Below are 22,279 nucleotides of genomic sequence, written 5' to 3'. Positions count from 1 at the left end.
GCTGTGCAATCAGTGGTTATTAAACACTCAACAGTCATCTGTAATCTGCCACTCTGCACTCTCCTGTCACATGTTTTAAATATTCTAAACTGCTTGACTTGCATTTCTTCTCCTTCACCTGCTTGACTTACATTTCTTCTCCTTCACCTGCGTGACTTGTATTTCTTCTCCTTCCCCTGCTTGAGCTATATTTCTTCATCAGACAAAGGCCACATTTATGTGTACATAGGATAATAAACCTATAATTACCACTCTACTGTGCAAACCTGGTATAGTAAGCATCTGTAAAAGACTGGGCACGTCCAAGCAAGTCTGTAGGGCACCTGCTCAGTAATACTGTAAATCAGCAGGTCTGGACTGAGTTAGAGGGGGAGTTAAAGGAGTACTCAGATCCTTTATTTAAATAAAAGTATAGCCATACTGCAGTGTAAAAAACTGCATTCAAAATGTTACTTAAGAAAGCAAAATGTACTTAAAGTATAGTGAAAGCACCTATGTATTCTGCATGATGTTATTTAATTATGATTACTGATTCATTTTCATGTAAGCAGGACTTGAATGTTGTATTTGGTCAAGAAAGAGTCAATAGTGACGACAATCATACTGTTGAGCAAGGCTGGATTACTAACAGAGGACATCTGCCCTAGACCCCCTGCAGCCCCAGGTTCACTGTGTGCCAATGGGTTGTATGTAATTTGATTAACTTCAAATTTTGATGAGGAATTTGTACCACTAAAGTACAATATCAACCCAGGGGAGTAATGCATTATTACCTAATAATTGTGACCCTGTCTTGAAGAGTTCCCCTGTGTTAAAGTATATTTTTTATTAAAAATCATTTCAGTCTATTCTGAATAAAGATGTATTTATTACGGTTTAGAAAACCTCCAACCAGTTGGTCTGGTAGCATTGGCAATTATATGTCAAAAGAAAAAATCGAATCAGCTGTAAGAGAAATGTAGTGAAGAGGAAACAAAAGTAAAAAAGTAGAATATGGCCCTCTTTTCATATTTTCAATTTTTCAATTGTGTCCTCTGTTGCACTGTGTTTATTGTCTCGAACCAATCGCCCAGCCAAATTCCTTGTATGTGCAAATGTACTTGGCAATAAACCGTTTCTGATTCTGATTCTGAAATGTAGTAATAGTAGCAGTAGGTAGAATGAAATGTGGAGTAAAGGTATCTCAAAATCTCACTTCAAAAGTGTCACTTTAGCCAAGTCATTTTAATTAATGTAATGTAAAAAGAAATACATAGTATGTTTGTAGCCGGATGTCTGTGTGATTAAAGGTTCTATCTGTAGTTTATTATCATAAGGGTTATGCATATCAGATGCTGTAGACCCGTTGTTGCAACATGCATCCCAGTCTTTGCTGCTCCGTGAACAAACTCTGTAATACTCTGTCAGTGAAACGTCTATTAGATAGAATACATTGCACGTCTAGCAGAGATGCTAATAAAAAGATCCCATATTGCCCTCTAGTGGTTATAGAAAGTGATGCACGTGACTTTTTATGTATTGATGCCTTTATCTTTAGCTGAATGCAACTGCTTCTTCATGAGGAGGTATAATTAAATCCACTTTTTCAGAAAGCTTGCATAGCCCGGTTCCCTTAACACACTGAACTCAGCCTCTGACAAGGTGACAAAACAAGTCATTTCTGCAGGAATGCCATGTCCCCACATTGGTGTGCATTTATCACTGCAATTCATGCCTTGATCCAAACCACAGAAATTTATTTGGATGCAAAAGCTGTATTATGCAAGGAAAAGCAACATCAGAAGATGCATATTTACAAGACACAATGCACGTTAGTAATCACACATTGGCATGGACAGTGTCAACAGAAATTTACTGTACATTAAATTCGGATGTACTGTTGAAAAGCATGAAAGAGGGGGAAAGTAAATAAGATATGGCTGTGCTTCCACAGTCGGAGGATGTTTAAGTTCTTGATGATTTGCTACCATCAGCCAAACTAGGACCAAAATACAGTGACAAACCTTCAATGGTGTCATTAAAACACGAAAGCACTTAAGTCACTGAGTTGTCTGTTTTGGAACATTGGACATGCTTTATTTCAGAACTTTTCACAATTTATTTAAACATCTCACATATACAAAATAGGTACAATAGACTTTGTGATTTCATTTTTTTAGAGAGAAAGAGGCCGCCTAAAAACCATTCAGAATTGGATGAAATATGTGCTGTCAGTATGAACACTCGGTGTGGGGTTTTGAGTAAAAAAAGCCTGAACAAAAAACCAAAACAAAAAAACAACCTTCTAGACAAAACAAAAAAAAAGAGCAAAACAAAATGAAACAAAACAAAAACCAGACATCAGATTTAGAAACATTCCACCTGCTTAAAGTGGGGGAGCATCAGGGGACGAATGCAGGACTCCTCAAATGTCAATACAAAGTAATACAGTAAAAGTGGTTAGCTCCACAGCTGCATATTAGCACCATAGATATCTGCTTCAAGTAACTGAGCACCTTCCGATACAGCTTGAAGCATTAGAAGTCTTAACATCTCGGTTGTGGACCCAGGTTTTGTCAAAAGTATTTTCTTTAGGTACAGGCATGAGGTAGCTTAAACCTTTTTTTCATGGAAATTGTGGTTTTAAACCTCCTCTTTGGAAGATATACAAAGACCACAAAGTGATGCATACTTTCAGCGTTTTTATTACACTTCTTTTATTTTTTACAAAAGGATGACATGATGTCCCACAACAAGCTGTTTTCCCACGTCCCTTTGGGTTGCTGTATTAATTTGCATTGCACAAACGCTCCCTTCAGTCCATTCAGTCCTCTCAGATAGTTGCCCATCTTAAGCAAGTGGATTCGCAGAGAGAAATCAGCATTCAGTATAAAAAAACAACACAGAAAGAAGGGCAGAGATTTTGTTTTTTCGTTCTTTCTCTCTTTTTGGTGTTTAATTTATCATGAGTCTATTTATTTGAAACAGACTGGGCCAATGTCCAAACCAAACTCCTGATCAGCTCCACCAATGTCCAAAGGTGCAATGTCGAGGATGGGCAGGCGAGATGGTTTATTTGTTCTGTACTCAATCACTGTCTTGCTCCACTCACCAGTGTGTCTCTGCAGGTGCAAAGGAAGAAAAAGAGGGACCAAATATTAGAATAGTGGCAAAATAATACAAATCACACAGCTGTGAAAGAAATTAGCTCTGTCTCGTGACACCAAAAACTGCATTAATGTAGCAGTTTGCAAACAGAGTAATTTATTTCTCATGAGGAAGAATGAACCTGAAGCGGTGAAGGTAACAGTAAAGACCAAAGAGCAACTCACAGTGCAGCCATCCTCAAGCACGGAGAAGGTGAAGCGGCTGTTGCCCTCGGCTCTCAGCTCAACATCGTTGGAGCCCTGGATCACGACAGCCTTCTTCAGGTTACCGGTCTCATCACTCATGTAGGCGTTGCTGTTCTTGCAGTGGTAGGTGATGTTCTGGCTAGCCTGGTTGGACAGCAGGCGCATGAAGGCAAGCTGGGTGGCCATGCTCTGGGGGCTGAGGGTCGCATCGTTGTAGGTAAACTGCACGAAGGAAAGAATAAGAAATATTACATGTGTTGTTGCTGTTATTTCCGGGTCTTGCGTGCTTGTGTGATGTTTAAACCCCTTTTGTTTCAAATAAAGTAAAACATGTTTCCTCTCTGTGGACGCTCACCTCAGTACCACCGTTGATGGTCTCTCCGAACCAGACGTGCTTCTTGCCCTCGGTGCTTCTGAACCAGTTCTTGCGAGCGATGCTCTCGGGGTGGGCGTGGATGCAGGTCTCACGGGTGGTGAAGTCGCAGAAGACCTTGATGGCGTCATTGATGCATCCCTGGTTGGGGTCAATCCAGTAGAATCCTACAGGGCAGGAAAAAGAGTGTTTTACTCTACTACCTATGGGCTCCAAAAGACATCTTAACCGTACTAAATGTAAGCGGTATCTGCCCCACAGTGCTGTCGGATTAAGTTGAGCTTACCGTTGCTCCATTCGGGGTGGCTGAGCTTGATGTCACGGCAGGTGCGGGCAGGGTTCTTCCTGGATCCCTCAGGGGTGAGCATGTTCTCGATCTGAGTGTTGAGGGACTTGATGGTGGCATCGACCTCGTAGTCCTTGGCTCTCAGAGAGGGCTGATCGGCTCTGTACTCATCGTATCCAGAGACATCATATCCACCACCAGCGGGGCCGGGAGGTCCGGCCAGACCAGGAGATCCAGCAGGACCCTGATATGGATAAAAGAGAGGATTGATATGTGTATCACAGTAGCAGTTGTCAACTGTCAGGTTTACAAAACTCTAGATGTGCTTACAGCAGGTCCAACGTATCCAGGGGGTCCACGAACACCAGGAGAGCCAAGGGTTCCATGGCCGCCGGCTCTGCCATCCTTACCAGAGGGTCCGTGAGGTCCAGCAGGTCCCTGAAGAGGAGGTCATCACATGACACAGTCAAACATTCGTCTTTTTACATTACTATATCTCCTGTATTTGTTGTTTTAGTGATCACGGAAATAACACAATGCAACAGAGAATAGTGATAGTTATTAATGACACCTTTAGAAATGTTACTAGCTCTGAATGTGGTTCATCACATTACAATGAACACGCCTTGATACTCTCTCTGCCATGGTATCTGCCACACTGACCTTAACTAGCTCTGCTAATTACTAGCTCACATACAAGCCTTTGATTTGAGGACATGGTGCCTCTATGGATACAGGTGGAACAAGAAAACCACTGGTGTATTGTGGGTTATTAGGATTCCACTCACTCTGGGTCCAGAAGGTCCATTTCCACCGGCAGCTCCAGAGTCACCGGAGGGTCCCTGAGGGGAGACAAAGTACATCACTGAGTGACATCATAGTAGGAGTTGTAGATTAGGTAAATATCAGCACGTATTTTGTGTGCATTACGACGGTATGGGTCACTCACAGAAGGTCCGGGCATTCCCTGGAGACCAGCATGTCCACGCAGACCCTTCATGCCTCTCTCTCCCTTCTCTCCACCAACTCCCTTCTCTCCACGAGTTCCAGCAGATCCCTATAACACACACACACATACGCGTGTTACATCTGTGTACTTTTAGTCAATCAATTATTATATGTACTATTTCTATGAGTATACTTAATTGTACTTACAGCGCCACCTCTAGCTCCAGCTGCTCCAACAGGTCCAGAGGGACCTCCTGGGCCCTAGAGACAAGAAGAGAGAGGAATGAAAGGATGAGAAAGCAGATTAATGTAGATGTTGTGTAACCTGTACATTTTGTGAATTCATCTTAAAAGGGTTGCTGTTTATACGTACAGACTCTCCGCGGTTTCCAGGTCTGCCAGATGCTCCAGAGGGGCCAGCAGATCCGGGGGAACCAGAAATTCCCATGGAACCAGCAGGTCCGGGCTCACCACGGTCTCCCTAAACATGGTGGAAAGGTGTAAATGTGGGTCAGAGCACAGCATATCTGTGTGTTCAAATGTGCTTCAATGTGTATGAACAGGCATTACCTTGAATCCAGCAGAACCAGAACGACCAGGGGGTCCATCGTTACCAGAGTTACCCTGTAGATGGCAAAGGATATTATAGTTTACATAAAAGTTTCTATCTTGTTATCAGGCTATCGTGTCAGGTTCTTGTGAGTCCATGTTTTTGTCTAATCTATTAAATTTCAACCAAGAAATCAGAGTTACATTTGCAACAAGTCATATTTCCATCAAATAAGAGTACTTCTACTCTAATACTCCACATTGAGTTACCACTACCAGGTAATTCCAGATCAATCCTTACCTCGCGTCCAGCTTCTCCTTGGGGTCCGGTCATACCAGGCAGGCCAATGTTGCCAGAGGGACCACGAGCTCCAGGGGAACCAGCAGGTCCAACTCTACCAGACTCTCCCTGTGATAGGATGCAGAGAAAACCACTGGGTCAACTACAGTCCCAGGCTTCATACTGTACGTGATACAGTATGTATGGAATGCATGTTTGACCCTCCGGCAGATGTTTTCTTTAGCAAAGGTGCATGGTGACTAAAAGCTATCCACAAATTTACCAATCCACCACCACCACCGGATGTACCACGATCTCCTCTAGCACCAGGCAGACCAACGAATCCTTGAAGTCCAAGAGGACCACCGGTTCCAGAACTACCAGGAGCACCCTAAACAACACACAAGCCACATATTAATGTATTGGCGATGGATGTCTATGGATCTATATGCCCATAATACAGATGTAAACTCAGTAATATTTATTTATCCAACAGTTGTTGTTGTTTTCAACATTTCAGGGTTCCATGGTCTCATAATTGTGATCAAACTTACAGGGGGACCAGACTCTCCAGAGGGTCCTTTCTCTCCGGAAAGACCAGGTGGTCCAACCATACCCTGCTCTCCAGAAGGACCACCGGGACCAGAATCACCACGGAGACCACGAGGACCATCCTTACCAGCTGAACCAGCGGAGCCAGGGGGTCCAACAATACCCTGTGAGGAGAAGAGGAGCAGAATGTGTTAATGTCAGTTTCACTGATATGAGAAGCAGCAAGATGAGAAAATGATTTGAAAATGTTACGTAATCCAATGCATTCAACATGGGCTTGCATGCATGTGTGTGTGTGTGTGTGTGTGTGTGCGTTATAAGAGCAATACTCACAGCGGGACCAGAACCGCCAACTCTGCCACCAGCACCAGGGAAACCAGTCAGACCCTGACATCGGAAACACACACCATCAAAGGTTACACAGCGGTCATCAAGAATGTGTGGTGTGTCTGTTTGTGTGTGTCTATGTGTGTGTGTGAGTGGACATCAGAGAGGTATAATAAAGATATTTTCTGGCCATGGAGAAACAGATGAATAAATGAAATAAAAACCACAAAGAATACAAAATGTTCAATTTGGCTTACTTGACATTTTTGAGTCCTTGAGTACTGCTGAAGCTATATGATACATTTTCCCAAAACTTCATTTATTATCAATCTTAAAGTTAAGGAAAAATAGAAAATGTGTGAGTTTGTGGCTCAAGTGCTGGTCAGTGGACGGTGGTCGTCCTCTGACATTTACATTTACAAATATAACTTTTCAGATTAAATTGGCCCCTTAGATTGATGATGTTGATTTCCAGTCACTAAATGCTCTGGTAGACTTCACTTGAGCTGAAGGGGCGATAGAGCCGTTTGACTCGGAGGTAAAAAGATTATGTATGTGTTTATGTATACTGTCATGTTTTTAAGGATCTTAAATGGTTACAGATGCAATAAATGTATTCAGGAGGAATTCTTTTAAATGTTTCAGTACTCACAGGAGGTCCGTTGTCTCCACGACCACCAGTAGGTCCAGCAGGGCCAGAAGGACCCTAGAAAAACAGAAATCCGACACCGTTGACATCACTCATATCTCATCTGAGTTTTTAAATTGTCAATGTAAGTGGTTGTATGTCAACTGTAAATGGTACTAACAGCAGGTCCAGACTGTCCAGCGGGTCCAGAAGGACCAGATGCGCCAACTTCTCCCTTTACTCCACCAGGTCCACGCTCTCCTCTTGCTCCGGTCTGACCGTCAGAACCCTGCAAACAGGAAGAGTAATGGGGCAGGGTCAATATCTGGGCAATAGTGTGCGTGTATGTATTCGTATCACCGTATATAGTATTTTGTATTGCAAGGTGATCGGCTGCTGGCTTACAGGGGGTCCGGCGAATCCGGGAGATCCAGCAGATCCAACCTCTCCACGCTCTCCCTGTGGAGAACAAGCAGTGGGTCAGAAAGACATATTTAAGCTGCACATAAAAGCTGTAAGTTGTCTTTAGGTCTTTGTCTGTTATAATATCATCAGGTGCTGGTGATATCATGTCAACAGGTAATTTAGGGCGAATATGGTGAAACGGGTTATAATGAAGGAAGTCAGCCACAGCTACTTACAGAGCCTCCACGAGGTCCAGCGGGGCCGGAAGGTCCGAAGCCACCGCTCTCACCCTGGAGGAGAGAACAGTGAGAGTTTCATTAGCTTAGCATAGCTCCGGCAATCTATCCATCCATTCATCCATTATTATCCTTCTATAAATCCATACACACATGAGAAATCTTTTGTCAGCAGCATTGTTTTAAACAGACTTTTGTACTTTAAACAGACTTTTGTACTGTAGATAGAATTTAAAAATGAAATAAAATATAATTCTCACTGTTTTTTTTGTCCAAAAACAATAGGCCAACGTGCCGTAAACCGTTTGGAAAAAGGCTGCTGCAAAGTTGTGCATCCACCGGCTGCATTTATTGTGTTATCGCCTATGCCATCCTAGATTAGGCTGAGGTTGAGCCATTGCTGTAATATTATAAATCAGCCATCAGGTGGCAGTGTTGAGGTTATAGCATCAGATACAATGCTAAAGTTGGGGTTCTCCTAAAGAGGAGTGCGATGTTCAAGGATATGGATTTGAGTTGGTCAGCCAAGAGATAATATCTGATTGTGATTTCATCTTAAAAACATCTTAACGTCTTAATGGTTTTCTTCTGTTGGTCGAGAGTCTGCCAGCCATCTTGACTGATGTTGGAGGCAGCCATTTTATAGCTCGTTACAAAGCTCCATAACATTAATTAATCTGTGTTACAGTTTTCATCCTCAACGGCCACATTCTAATGGTTTATCTCATTATTTGTTTTGTGGTAAATAACATCCACACATCACCAACTTACCTTATCACCATTGGCTCCAGTGGGTCCTGGAGGTCCAGCGGGTCCAGCCATACCCTAGAATGAGAGATGAGAGGACACTAAGACCAAGGCTCTGGTGCTCTGGTTGCTACACTCAAACACTTTTATATCAAGTGCTTCAAGAAGAATTAGAGTTGAACTTACACGGCTACCATCTCTGCCAGCATTGCCGTCGAGTCCTCTGTGTCCACCCTCTCCCTATAGAGGAGAGACAGGAGGAGGGAAGTTTAGAGAGGAAATGTACATTTATTATTTTTACAAGCTTATTTAACAGGGAACATGTATAACAAACACACACGGAGAATTAGGTAAAAGCTAATTTGGTGATCAATAATCCAAACAGCATATACATTACATACAACAAGTATTATAAAATAAATACTGGTCACCATATACATAGTCACAGGAAGCCTATGGTATTTACAGAGCTGTTGTGGCTGTCTGATTATTAACAAATCTCATTAGCACATTTTAGTTATTTTGAGGGCTGACATCCCGCTTTATTTGCAGGTGGTAGATTTTTGGAGTTTACCTTCTCTCCCTTGGTTCCAGGGCCACCGGCGCCTCCACGCTCTCCGGGCATGCCACCAGGTCCCTGGTGTCCAGGTCCACCAGCAGCTCCAGCAGCACCAGGCTCTCCCTGGAAACAGACATGACAAACCATGGTTCATTTTTGCATAAAACACACCTGATTCTATAAATACATTACCTCATATATGAGCTTGGCACCAACATATTTGGATTCTACAGGATCATTTTACTCAGAAGGGCAGATAAACAACCATTATATGGTAACATCTTACCTTGCCACCATCGGTTCCAGGGGCTCCAGTGGGTCCACGGCCTCCAATTGGTCCCTGAGGTCCAGTAGATCCGGCAGCACCAGGGTTACCACGCTCTCCCTGCAGGAACACACAGAGGGAGTCAGTGTATTGTCTTCGGCTACTTGAAACTGGTTGTTTTAATATATGAATGCAAATGTAATCTGCCACAATGACGGAGATATTCTGTTTGTATTCTAACTAATGCTTTTGGCATCATAAATCTGAGAGGCTATTTTGAAAGGTAACTCATCCTGAATATTAACTGGAAACTAAAAAAAAAGTCTCTGTACTGCATGTGCTCTGGAAAACAAAGGCATGAACAGGTGAACTCACCTTGATACCAGCAGGTCCAGCAATTCCATGGTCTCCTGAGATTCCCTATACAGACAAGAACGGTGGGTTAGAGATGTACTGCTTATTCTACAATATATGGTTCGACTGTGCAACATGTTGGAAGTCAGTGTGTGTTACTTACTCTTTCTCCGGCCTTGCCAGCCTCTCCAGCACCTCCAGCGGTGCCGGGCAGACCCTGAAAACATCAAGCCGCAACATCAGGACCAATGGACTCAACAGTGCCATTCATGCTGATACTGTGTGTGTGTTGTGTAGCTACTAAGGTTATATTGCAATTAGACTGAAATTGCTCTGATAAATGCACTTTTATGTTTTTCATTGTCTTAGCTCTGTTTACAATGAGCAGGGAATAGAATCAGATGAAGAATGCGAACCTGGAAGCCAGGAGCTCCAGAAGGTCCCTGCTCTCCCTTCTCACCAACACCGCCCTGTAGCGAAAGAGAAAGAGAAAGGGAAAGAGAGAAGACCAGTGTTAAAACGACACATAAATGGTGTATGTATTTGTATATGCGATTTATATAATATATTTATATATATAAAAGGATACTTACAGCAGGTCCATTGACACCAGTGGCTCCATTGTTGCCATCAGCTCCAGGGGTTCCCTAGATAGGAATAAGATGACATGTTATAACAACTGACAATGGAGCTCACACACCATGATGAAACGTTTTATCAGTGAGTTACTATATTAAACACTTGCAGGGTATTTTTTGACTTACTCTCAGTCCAGTGGGGCCTGCGGATCCCTTATCTCCAGGCTTGCCACCCTCACCCTGACGGAGGTAAGAGGTAGGTTAAGCACAGGTTACGATAAACTTGAAAACCAAAACCAAAAAAGAGATCCAAATGCTCATTGTTCAGTTTGGGCTTTGTTTCAACTTACAGAAGGTCCCTTGGGTCCGGGGAAACCAATGTTTCCGGGCTGGCCTCTAGACCCAGATGGGCCAGGAGCTCCAGAGCGGCCATCTTGTCCAGCGGTTCCCTTGAGGAGGAAACAGAAAGTACAGCAGAATGTTAATAAGGAATATCATGAACAGTACAGAATGAGATTGTGTCCGGAAGTAAAATTTGGGGATATTATTAATAATAGATTCACAAGTTTCAGTGTAAAATTCTGATTTACTCACAGAAGGTCCCTCTTTTCCTGGGGGTCCGGAGCTTCCAGGGCTTCCTGAGAGACCCTGTACATGATAAACATCAATCAATCAATCAATCAATCAATCAATCAATTCATTAAACTTCATTCGATCCCTTGAGCCAACTACCTTTAAACTAAATCTTGGGTTTAATCATGCACACAAGGCAAATTCATTTCACAAAACAGCCTTTCACTGCTGCTCCAAGCTAGAGGCCTTTTCTCTCTTTAACCGAGACTCTGAGAACTAACATGGACACCAGATCAAAAACAAAATTAGCAAAAGACTCACCCTGAGACCAGCTGGGCCAGACTCACCGCCGCGGCCAGCATCTCCAGGGGGTCCACGAGGTCCAGAATTACCAGTGGAACCACGGGCACCAGGCATGCCCTATGACAAGGAGACAGTATTATATACTATATAATATTGGAAGCATAACAGAACTTTATTTTTGGCTTCTCATCAGTGTAATTAAATATAGATTTGTGTTATCAAAATTGCATGTTGGTGGAAGGAGATTTGTTCATTGCACACTTACAATTGGGCCAGTTCTTCCCTCACTACCAGGCATACCACGGCTGCCAGAGGCGCCCTGTAAGAGACACACAAGCATCAGTCGGTGATCCAAAAAACGTGGCTCTGAATATGGAATCATATGGGTCCCATCAGAGACGGTGGTCTGGTACTCACTCTAGCTCCACGGTTTCCAGCAGGTCCATTGGCACCGAGCTCACCATTGGGTCCTCTCTTGCCCTCCTCACCATGAGGTCCGGGGGCTCCCTGAGGTCCAGAGTTACCCTGAGGAAGGAAACAGAGAAGTTGAAGGACAACAGTCATGAAGTATTCAGAGGTCTTCACATTTGATGACATTTTAAACTAAAAGATCAATACGTGAACTTACAGGCTCTCCTTTGGGTCCGCCATCTCCCTTGATACCCTGAACACCAGGATCTCCCTAAAACAGATAAACAGACACTATTTTACTATTTACACAATTATCTGTGTTTCAGTGTGTCTGTATGCATTGTGTGTACAACTGCATACTTTCAAAAGGAATATGTATGTTTTTTTGGCGTTGTTTGTGTGTCGGTTGTGTACTCACAGAAAGGCCTCTCTGTCCAGCAGAACCCTGAGGGCCCTGGGATCCAGGTCCTCCTCTTGGTCCGGGGAAGCCAGGAGCTCCAGAAACACCAGGGGTACCCTAAATAACAGCCATGAGGGTGAGCATCACTACAGTCTATCTTGAAACATTGCCTGTATTTGATCATTATCTACTTAAATAGAGACTATATTATGCTAAGTTGGAATAGAAAAAAATAAAAACTGCATCCTGCAATTAGCAAAAGTAAATCATGTCAATTAAAATAACCACATTATTTATGTGCTATCTGTGCAGCATGGATTAGGGACTAATGGTTGTAACCTCTGTGTGTCTAACTGACGTTTGACCTTCGTATGCCCTAATAGTACAATCTGAGTACTTACAGCAGGTCCCTTGGCTCCATTCAGGCCATTAACACCAGGGTTTCCCTGCAGGAAAAGAACAAGAAATTAGGGAAAACATTCTGATTAAAAACACCTTACTACATCAATTAGTGCATTTAACTTTACAAACACACTCCAAAGCACAATAATATGAAAAAAGGATAATGTTAGGGGAAATGTGGTAAAGACAAATCAATGCAAATCATAGAATCATAATTAAGAATAAATGTCAAGATTTATATTTAATGAAGTTTAGGAATTAATTGAGGAAATCTGTAGCAACACAACAATCCAAACAAAATCAAGGACTAAATAAAATACAGGTTTTTGCTTATGATTTTTCCATGAAGAGCGGTATCAGCTTTGTATACGTACAATGGGACCACCGGGGCCAACAGCACCGTTGGTACCGGGCTCTCCTCTACCTCCCTGAGGTCCAGATGGGCCAGTAGCTCCACCAGGTCCAATCTCTCCCTGTTAAAGACAAAAACACATCCATGATTAATTAATGAAATCCTAATAAGGGTGTTTCTTAAGGATGTGTTGCAATTATGAAAACAAATGGTCCAGAGTGACTGAGGCATGTCTGAACTATTCCCATGGGGATAATACACAAGAAGCTATTGGAATGGTGAACATTGACGGATGGTCACGTGGAGTTTATTTGTCTGAGAGATGTTGATATTGTATGCCGATGAGAACCTTTCCGTTTGTGGCCCTACACATAAACATCTCTGGGAGGATGTGTTGCCAAAGGACAGTAAATGCCACAGGAAGTGACATCACACTTACCTTGGGTCCGGGGCCACCGGGGAAACCTGGGGGACCAGCAGATCCGAGGGGACCCTGGGTAGAAGAACAGCTGATATGACATCCAGATATATGTAACATAGGTCAAAGCTCACATTACATTTGTCTAATATGGGTGCAATAATATCCATATAATCAATATTTAGTAGCATATTTATCCTTCCTCTGACATTATATTACACATTATCATTTATACTTTAAAATATCAATCACCAAGTACAATCTGGATTGGTATCTTGAGTTCAATATTCACAAAATGCATTAATCTTACAAGAGTTTAAAAGGCCAATACTCACAGAAGGGCCAGAGGGTCCAACATTGCCATCAGCACCACGAGAACCAGCAGGGCCAGCAGGGCCGGGACGGCCTCTCTCACCAGTCGTACCACGAGCTCCCTAAAGAGAGAATACACAAAAAATAGAAGTCATGAGAAATGTGTCTTTACTGAAGTTGTGTAATGGCAAATGATGAATGATGGCTAAGTTATTATTATGGCAGGGTTTACTAAGGTAACTAAGGTTTTGTGCATGAAAACTTACAGCGAGTCCAGAACTTCCAGAAGCTCCGTGGGCACCATTCTCACCCTATAGGAGAGACAGGAGAGGAGATTAGGTATCTGGAGTGAAGGGACTCAAGGTCAGAGATGAAAAACCTGGAGAAACTAAGTTATGTAAATGCATCCTTGCAGAAACTACAATACATTACTCGGAAGTCTAACCCTAAACTTATCAGTAGGCTGACATCGACATTAATACAAGAGAAACTGGGATCCTACATGAAATGAAGTACTCATTGGGTGCCCTCCTTACCTTGGAACCGGCACCACCGTTCTCTCCCTTGCGTCCATCCAAACCAGTGTAGCCCTGTAGCACAGAAAGAGAGTGATGATGGAAGATGTTCATAAGGGCAAACAGACATCACATGACAGCCTGTGGGCTATATAAAGGAATAGAGAGCGCTATTATTATCACTCCTATTAATTGGAAATATACTGTGCTACTCCAGAAACAATTAAGAAGAGATAAGGGACAAAGTGATGAGACGGGGATCCTCATTAGATCGATCAGATTATCAGAGGGATCAGTATTTGGGATGCTTGTTCGACCTCTCATGAGAATATGTACTGACATCCAAAGTATCACGTAAGACATTCAGGAAGCTGTTTGCAAAGGTGGTTTCCCAGGAAGTTTTACTGTCTGGCTGGAGAATTTCTCATGCAAAACAGGGACTAAAAATCTTAAATGGCAGCCATTAAGCTCTGTTATAATTCTACATTGCTCCTCATGAGGCAGCAAAAAGGAAGTTAATTCCATAATCAGTCCCACGATGCTCCCAAACAATTTAGTCCACACAGCACAGGTGTAGCTTTTCCACCATTTTTGTTGTTGTTTTGGAGCAGTTTTGGCTGTTTGCCTTGAAGCCAGTGGGCTTCAGGTGATTAGGTAAACCACGCAGTCATGTAGAGGAAAAGATCAACACTCACTCTGTGTCCCTTCATTCCTGGAAGTCCAGGGGTTCCAGGGAATCCACGAGCGCCCTGCCATTCAAAATAGAGAAAGTATTACTGAGACATGCTTCATATTTATCGTTCAGATGTCTGTTTTGTATCTGTTCGTTTTCGTTCTCCTTGTTGCAGAGAACATCTCTTACCTGTGGGCCGGGGGTACCTCTGTCTCCGGGCTTGCCAGGTCTGCCGTTGTTACCCTGTGAGTCAGCAAAACAGACATTTTCATTTCACATTGTAGCTGCTAAGAAACTCAACAGCAGCAACTCAGAACCATTACAAGATTACAAGAAAACCAAAGTAGTGCCGGAAAAGGGCCTGTAGAAACACAAATGTATACGTACATCCTCTCCAGATTTGCCAGGGGGTCCGGAGGGGCCAGTGGAACCAAAATGACCCTTGGGAAGGAAAACCAGAACATTTAAGATCGCAAAGACAACAAATACTTTTAGGATTGTGGCATCACATGGATGAGTCTGACAAAGAAATGAGCACAAAGCAATTCTAAACACATGATCATTTGAAGAATGGTGTGTATTTTGGAAGATAATCTTACAGTCTGTCCAGGCTCTCCGGGCTCACCAGGGTGTCCAGTGTGTCCCTGAGCTCCCTGTTGAATGACAAGAGGCAGTTATAGATAGTATAGAGTCATGTATACATTATAGTAACAGCAGATTGAACTTAAATTAGCAGGGTGTGTGTGAACTTACAGGAGGTCCAGGAGGTCCAGGAGGGCCTCTAGCGCCCGTTATACCCTGAAAAGGAGAAATAAGTTAATTATACACATCATTTATCAACAGTAAAATAATCTACGCTGGTGCGCTTTGTCTTGTGTGTGAGGACTGGAATCAGAATTCAAAGGTGTGAGGTAAGTATCCTAGCATGGACTATAAGTATTTATGTGAAGGCAAGAATGTAAAGACACACATAGAAGTAACAGACAGCTCAGGTCCTGTGAAGTCTGTATCTATTGAAACAAAGGTTGGTTGGGGTGTGTGTGTAGATAAAGGTGTGTGTTTATTTGCGTGTGTATGTGGTAGAAAGAGAGGGTCCCTCACCATGGGTCCAGGGCCGGCATCGGGAGCTTTTACACCATCGTACTGAGCAGCAAAGTTCTGATAAAAAGAAGAAAAAAACACCACAGATTAATCAGTCATATTGTCACTATCGGACAAGCAGAGCATTGATCCAGTACCAAGGAATAGCAGTGGTCACTGTTTCCAGTAGTCCAAGTTGATGTAATTGGCATGACACAACAATCAGCCATGAAAAAATACTGTAGGAACATACAACAGCTGCATGTGCTACTTTAAATTGGTCCTTTTTGCACCTATAATCAGATTTACCATAACATGGAAGTCAGCATCCTACAGTATATAGTTCTTCAAAGAGATTTAACTAATAGCACTAACAGAAATCTAGTTGTGTTGCTCTGTTGGGCCATAGTGACAAATGGGTGAAGGACAAAGGGTCAAAGGTCACGGGGTTATGACATCATTAAAAAAAAGCAAAGCAGCAGGAGTGATTATAAACGCTGCCAGCCAGAGCTGCACAGAAACGTGGCCTGCAGCCCCGAATGAGCCGAATTTGGCTCAGACACACACATCACACAGACATATTTCAATGCTTTGTCTGCAGTTTGCATCATGAGAATCATTGGAAGTCAAACCACTGCTGAAACTGCATTATCGTTATAGTTTTTGGACCACTTTTGAGATATACACTGTTGAGCTAAGCGGCTTATTTAGCGAGTATAAAGAGACTTACTCCTCCGAGCCCAGGGGGACCAGGGGGGCCAGCGGTGCCAGGGAGTCCGGGTTTGCCATCTCTTCCATTTGGGCCCTGAGCACCCTGTAAAACACAGATGACATAGTGAGCAAACACTGTTGCTGGATGAACAGCTGCTGATAGGATGGTTTCTTGTGATTGTTCGATTATTGTGTTTCATGAATGAACAGAATCAAGAGATAAATAGATAAAGCTTGATCACTGATGTAGCTAATTGTGTTATTATAAGATATGATGAGCAGACTTTATTTCAGTAACAATGAGGGGAAAAAATTCTACTTTGGAAAATGAATTTGCTAATACAATAAATGAGGTAAATATTTGAAATAGTACAAATAATATCCATGCACATCACTATTATTGTCCCTAAAACCTAGGGCCTATGGATGATGTAAAGAAAGGGGTGTGGCCTAATAAGGTTAGAGGGTCAAATGATGTCAACAAACACAGAGCCAAAGATACATACAAATTGCACCACATTAATTGCATAAATTCCATAATTGGTAACAGTTGTTTGATCGAAGGAAGCAGAGTTTCACTTCAGCTTACCCTGTCACCTCGAGGTCCTTTGTCTCCTTGGGGACCCTGCAGCAGAAAATCACTCAGTCAGACCAGAACAATTGCTGCTGTGGCAACATGTCAGATCCTAAACATTCCCCCAGCAAAGCAGGCATCTAATCTGAACTATGTCAATGTAACGAAAAGCATATCAAAACCAGATATGAATTATATTCAAACAATCTGGTATATGATAAATCAAAAAAAATGTGTATGAAAGCAAACTTGATCTTCCAGCGAGAGGATAAGCAAGTTAAAACACATTTCAGTGATTAAAACAGACATCATAAAGATGCCCTCTGACCTTTTCTAATCCAAACTACACTGTGTGTGTCTGATATGCCACACTGCAGGTGAATGACACATAAGAACAACATTATGTGCTCACCTTGACTTTTCCCTAAATAAAAATGAAAGAAGACAAATAAATGTAAGATTTATTTAGTCTTCTCAGGCCATTTAACGTGTAGGCTATTGCGAACATATCTCTCTTATCTTTTGCGTAAGCATGATGATGAGTGACCATCGCAAGAAACAGCTAAGCATGCTAATTAAGACGTGATACTATGATGAGGATAAATTAAACATGCTCATGCAGATACAGGAGTTACAATGAAAACGCAGCAGAGCAATGTGCATGTGGTATAAATAATCAACATGTGCACAGAGATGCTAAAAGGAGCGTCCCAAACCAGACTCAACAACCTCTTAGCAGAGTATATGTTAGTCCATGGAACAAATACAAGTTCTGAGTTGTTACCAGAACCCCACAGTGCATACTGCACCTTTAAAACATTAAAATGCTGCAAACACCATGTTGATTTGAGCAATCTCAATTATGAGCAGAGTCATTCAAACAAACACTCATCAGTTTCTGTTTGTCTTACACTAGAGGGGCCTCAGTCTGATTTATAACAATGAAATACTTTTCTATCTTTAGCTTATCTGAGCTGAAGATCTCAACCTTTCCTAACTGGTCTGAGATCAGCTTTCGTAAATCAAAATCAAATCCTGATCAAGGAGCAGGGGACGACTCCAAACTGACCCAAAGCCAGCTGTTAGGGGCAAACCTCCCTCTGCCCCTTAGAAAGGATCCTTTGTACCAGGCCCCATGGGTGCCTCAGAGCTGTGGTTTTAGCTTTCATTGACACAAACTTTAGCCAATAGGACCCTCACCTATTCATGGACAGGAAGGGAGAAAACTGCAAGAAATAACTTGGTTCAGGGGCAGAAACTCCGAAATTAAATTCTCTGCCGTCGTTGAGATTGCTCATATGGTCAAGACCAAACGAGATGTCTTGCTGTCATGGGATATTTCACGGCGCTTGGAAGATTAAAACAGCAAAGAGACAAGGTAAAGCTATCATTAAGAATTGTTGCTTTCATGATATCATGCGTGTGTACTAACCGAGTCTGTGGCGTTGGAGAGATGGGGAGGAGGAAGAGGGAGAACATGAGGGTGGGGAGAGAAGAGGGAATACTCCGTTAGAACATGATACGCATTTTGAGAGCAAAACAGTCAGAAACAGTGTCATTTCAATCCATCTCTATTCTTTTTGATTGCATTAACTCTTTCTTTGGGTCAGTGAAAAGAGTTCTGTTTGCCTTTGAATGAGAACAAAGTTTAGTCAAATGTACACACAAGACTGTAACTACACTATGCAGAAACAAGACTGGAATAAAATGCACAGTAGCCATGTTAAAATCTAGTAATCCCATATTCAAAGATAAAGTATTTTTTTCCTTTCAAAGGTAGCAACAGAAAGCTGCACTGCTTGTGTGTTTTGATGGCGTTAAACATCATCTCGGGCTTAAATAATGTGTCAGAGCTCAAGACAAGTTTAAAAATACAGCGACCCTTATGACCAGAATTTCGAAATGTTGAACAAAACCTTAAAACATCTGGCTCTTCTGTATTGACTCTTTGTTATCAATTTGCTTGATGTGCGAAAGTGTAGCTGAGGGCCATCTCTGCATGCTAAACGCCTTCAGCCTGTCTAACTCTGTATTGAATGTGAATCTCAGCGTTGAATAGCATTCCAGAAGGATCCGGCTATTAACAGGCCCGGACTGGTAGTTTGTGCCCTTGGGACAGGAATAGTTGGGCTGCTACTGCAAACAAGATTATTGTATAGATTGGGGGATGTTTGACATCAGTTATTTATCCTGTTTAGATTTCTGCTGCTATATTGTTAAAAGGTGCATTTTCTGATTTTGTGTTAAAAAGAGGTGAATTTTAGCCCAATTAGATTGAATCCTACTAAAAGCCAAATTTTTTTTGATTATCTGATGACTGCATTATGGCCCATGTTCATGGCTGACGTGTGTCTCTCTCATCCAAAATGTGTTGCAGGTGGACATCAGCTGGTCATGGCTGGGTTTGGCCCAGCAGGGACCTCCCCATGAACTCTAACGCTTCATGTCCAATCTACACCACAAGGCGGCGCACTTGGACATTCAAGGTGATGGGAGACAATTTATCTCCCCATTTTAAACTTTTTTACTGTAATGGTAAAAAAGTTACTAAGAAGCTTTAACATAAATGCATATTTTGTGGTATATTCTTTAAATCGCTTTGTGTCCTAAATAATGATACATTCCGCAGTAAAGTGTAACTATAAAGACAGTTATAGACCAGTTTTAACGCAAATCTAGAAATACTATAATATATAAGCATTTAGTCTCATTTCTACTTTAAAACAAAACAGATGTGCTTCTCTTTAGAGAGAGAAAAATCGAATTGGTGCCAAGTAGAGGTTTGCCCTCATGGCCACCAGGGGGAGACATCGCCGTTTCCTATAATAAAGCTTCATTAGATGGACGTCTGGATGGAACAATATGTACAACGCCCCACGAAGTTTTTCATCTAATGTCTGAAAGAAAAATACACATTTAGCCTATTTTGATGACTCCACATGCATTACAAGTTTTAAAAAGTCACTAGGTCGATTACTTTAGAGGTCTCTTTCAAAGCGAGAAAACTTTTTTCAGGAGTGCAACTTCTCCCTCTCGGAAACTAATGAAATATAAAATTATTGTATCCTTGGGTAAAAAAAAAGGTGAAGAATCCTCTGCATGAGCTAAATCCGTTGAGCTTTAGTCTGCAGTGCTTTGAGCTGTCTTCAGGTTGACCTTCACGTAAGTCCCAAATAAAAGTCAAAGCGCAAGATCCTCAAGCAGTGGGACCCGAGAAAAAAGATATCCATCACAGAAAAAGAGCAGATATTCAAACTTACATTGACATGACGCTAGGTATGAAGTTACTGCAAGCAGCAACAGAATCCGAGTATCCACAAAGCTGAGCATGTCTACGCAGACATGCAGACTCCTTGTGCTGCTAAACCCCTGTTTTTAAATCACCCTTCAAGCAGGCTTACAGTTGTGATGACACGAGTAACTCCAAACTGAGCGGAAACCTGCTGCCGTGATGCTAGAATAATAATGTTCTACCAGGCCTATTTATACGGCAGGAGGGTCCCTGGTCTGCGTGTCAAAAGTCAGCCCACCGGCCAATGAGAGAAGAGAAACCCAATCGGACTCCCATCCCTCTCCAGCTCACACTCAGTCATGTGGTGCTGCATCTCCCAGCCTCCTCTCACCAGAACCCGTTTGGCAACGCTTTTGCGATGATGACGAGTGCAACGTTTTAATTAGATCCATTCTTTTTGAGGACGTGGACAGCGTCGAGGTTTAAAAGGGAGAAGAAGGCCTACGTTTTTCCCCTCTTTTACGGGTTGCAGGGAATCCGGAGTGTCAGTACTGAGATACGGGCGGCTGGTATCCAACCTTACGCGCAGTTTAGGTTTGCGCGTAAAATGTGCCCGTTTTGGTGCACATCGGTGGGCTTCAGTTGGTACCGAGAGGGCCCGATTCTTCTCCACTTTGTATTTAATGAAGAAAATAACTTTTAGACGGAGTGTAGCAATATCTATTGAACTATTGTTGCTCTATTATAATTTAATTGTAATAGACTGTTAGTTTGCCGTTTTTACGCACAGATTTCTTTGAAAAACTTCTCACATCTAAGCCTTATTCTTCTATTGTTTATGGCATTCTCGTGGCAACCTTGCTATTTTGTGTATTATGTGGCTACCAACAATGTCGATTATGCAGTCAAGCAGGTTTGTGTCATTTTTCACTTTTTTTTCCCACTCAAGTGCAAACCACATGCATTAATAATTTCCCAAACAATTGACGTGTTAAAATAAAATAATGTTTCTGTTTCTACATCTGGATATTTCCGTAAAGTTGCTAAACTCTTTAGATCAGTTTAAAATGACTCTGCAAAAAGCTTATTAGTGGAATGCAGGGATTCACATTCAACATAGTCTGCTGGAGCTTTACTCTGACAAAAGACAGGTGTGAAGGAGAGATTTAGTTTCAACCTCTCTCTCCCTCTCTCCCTCTCTCTCTCTGAGCAGCTCTTACCTGCCCACATGACCAGACATGCCATCTTTTCTCCTTCCACTCCAACAACAGTCAGCGTGGCCCTCATGCTACCTTATATTACACATCCACTGTCCTTTCCAGTGAGTAAAGCACACAGCATACATATATTTCTAAATGAATGCAGCGCTGCACTCAGTGTTTAAACTCTCACATTTACATTATTAACCAGAATCAATCTATTCACGACTAAAACAAATGTATAGCTCAGTGAAGCAGCCCTGTGTCACAGGAGGAATAATCACAATAGGAAAATGTTCTAATGGCACACGATGACTGTTGAGATCCTATTCTTTGAATGAGAGACGACTGCTGGTTATGAAGGAATAAACCAGTAGAATCAGTTCATGACTTCAACCAGTGATGTAAAGAATTACCTCCCTATTCCGTCTTATCTTATTCTGCATCTCATAAAGGATATTTGCTGCACCATGAATTCAAGGAGGAGAAAAGTTGTCTTTCAAGACATACTTACATTTGCTCAATAAACACTAAATATGAAAACTAGTGTGTCCGCCAGGTGGAAAGGAAAAGGATCTCCGCTTTGAAACTCTTCTGTGAGCCTGGACAAACACTTTTTGGGGTTTTAATGCAGATCATAATGATAAAAAGCTTGTTGTTTCTGAATGACTTTATCATCAATTATGTGTTATAAAGTTGGGTTTT

At 42.2% G+C, this 22,279-nt stretch overlaps 1 protein-coding gene across 1 annotated transcript; it reads right to left on the bottom strand.

Moving 5' to 3' along the window:
* Window positions 1–1,770: 1,770 nt before the first annotated feature.
* Window positions 1,771–20,473, bottom strand: col1a2 (collagen, type I, alpha 2). The gene is made up of 50 exons (XM_076105772.1): window positions 20,404–20,473; window positions 18,576–18,580; window positions 17,159–17,194; window positions 16,589–16,672; window positions 15,880–15,936; window positions 15,532–15,576; window positions 15,378–15,431; window positions 15,166–15,219; window positions 14,968–15,021; window positions 14,801–14,854; window positions 14,127–14,180; window positions 13,857–13,901; window positions 13,614–13,712; window positions 13,300–13,353; window positions 12,883–12,981; window positions 12,508–12,552; window positions 12,125–12,223; window positions 11,924–11,977; window positions 11,713–11,820; window positions 11,561–11,614; window positions 11,314–11,412; window positions 11,014–11,067; window positions 10,770–10,868; window positions 10,606–10,659; window positions 10,435–10,488; window positions 10,258–10,311; window positions 10,005–10,058; window positions 9,863–9,907; window positions 9,509–9,607; window positions 9,238–9,345; window positions 8,850–8,903; window positions 8,688–8,741; window positions 7,917–7,970; window positions 7,681–7,734; window positions 7,457–7,564; window positions 7,300–7,353; window positions 6,654–6,707; window positions 6,323–6,484; window positions 6,052–6,159; window positions 5,790–5,897; window positions 5,510–5,563; window positions 5,313–5,420; window positions 5,147–5,200; window positions 4,941–5,048; window positions 4,780–4,833; window positions 4,322–4,429; window positions 3,992–4,235; window positions 3,688–3,872; window positions 3,312–3,554; window positions 1,771–3,101 (listed from the first exon to the last, which is right to left on the bottom strand). Exons 1-50 carry the CDS (start codon window positions 20,471–20,473, stop codon window positions 2,955–2,957), a joined length of 4,059 nt encoding a protein of 1,352 aa, XP_075961887.1. The 3' UTR covers window positions 1,771–2,954.
* Window positions 20,474–22,279: the final 1,806 nt, after the last annotated feature.

The sequence above is a fragment of the Anarhichas minor genome, unplaced genomic scaffold (assembly GCF_050575085.1).
Source record: "Anarhichas minor isolate MPS153535 unplaced genomic scaffold, ASM5057508v1 ptg000033l, whole genome shotgun sequence".
NCBI classification, from domain to species: domain Eukaryota; kingdom Metazoa; phylum Chordata; class Actinopteri; order Perciformes; family Anarhichadidae; genus Anarhichas; species Anarhichas minor.
This window is presented reverse-complemented; position numbering and strand designations above follow the sequence as displayed.

What these genes read in the sequence shown, in the direction of transcription:
- col1a2 (XM_076105772.1), bottom strand. Translation starts at nt 20,473, where the DNA reads ATGCTCAGCTTTGTGGATACTCGGATTCTGTTGCTGCTTGCAGTAACT. An exon ending in ATGCCGGCCCTGGACCCATG is followed by an intron (nt 15,577 to 15,879) that starts GTGAGGGACCCT and finishes TCTCCTTTTCAG; the next exon opens with GGTATAACGGGCGCTAGAGG. An exon ending in CTGGAACCGATGGTGGCAAG is followed by an intron (nt 9,346 to 9,508) that starts GTAAGATGTTAC and finishes GTCTGTTTCCAG; the next exon opens with GGAGAGCCTGGTGCTGCTGG.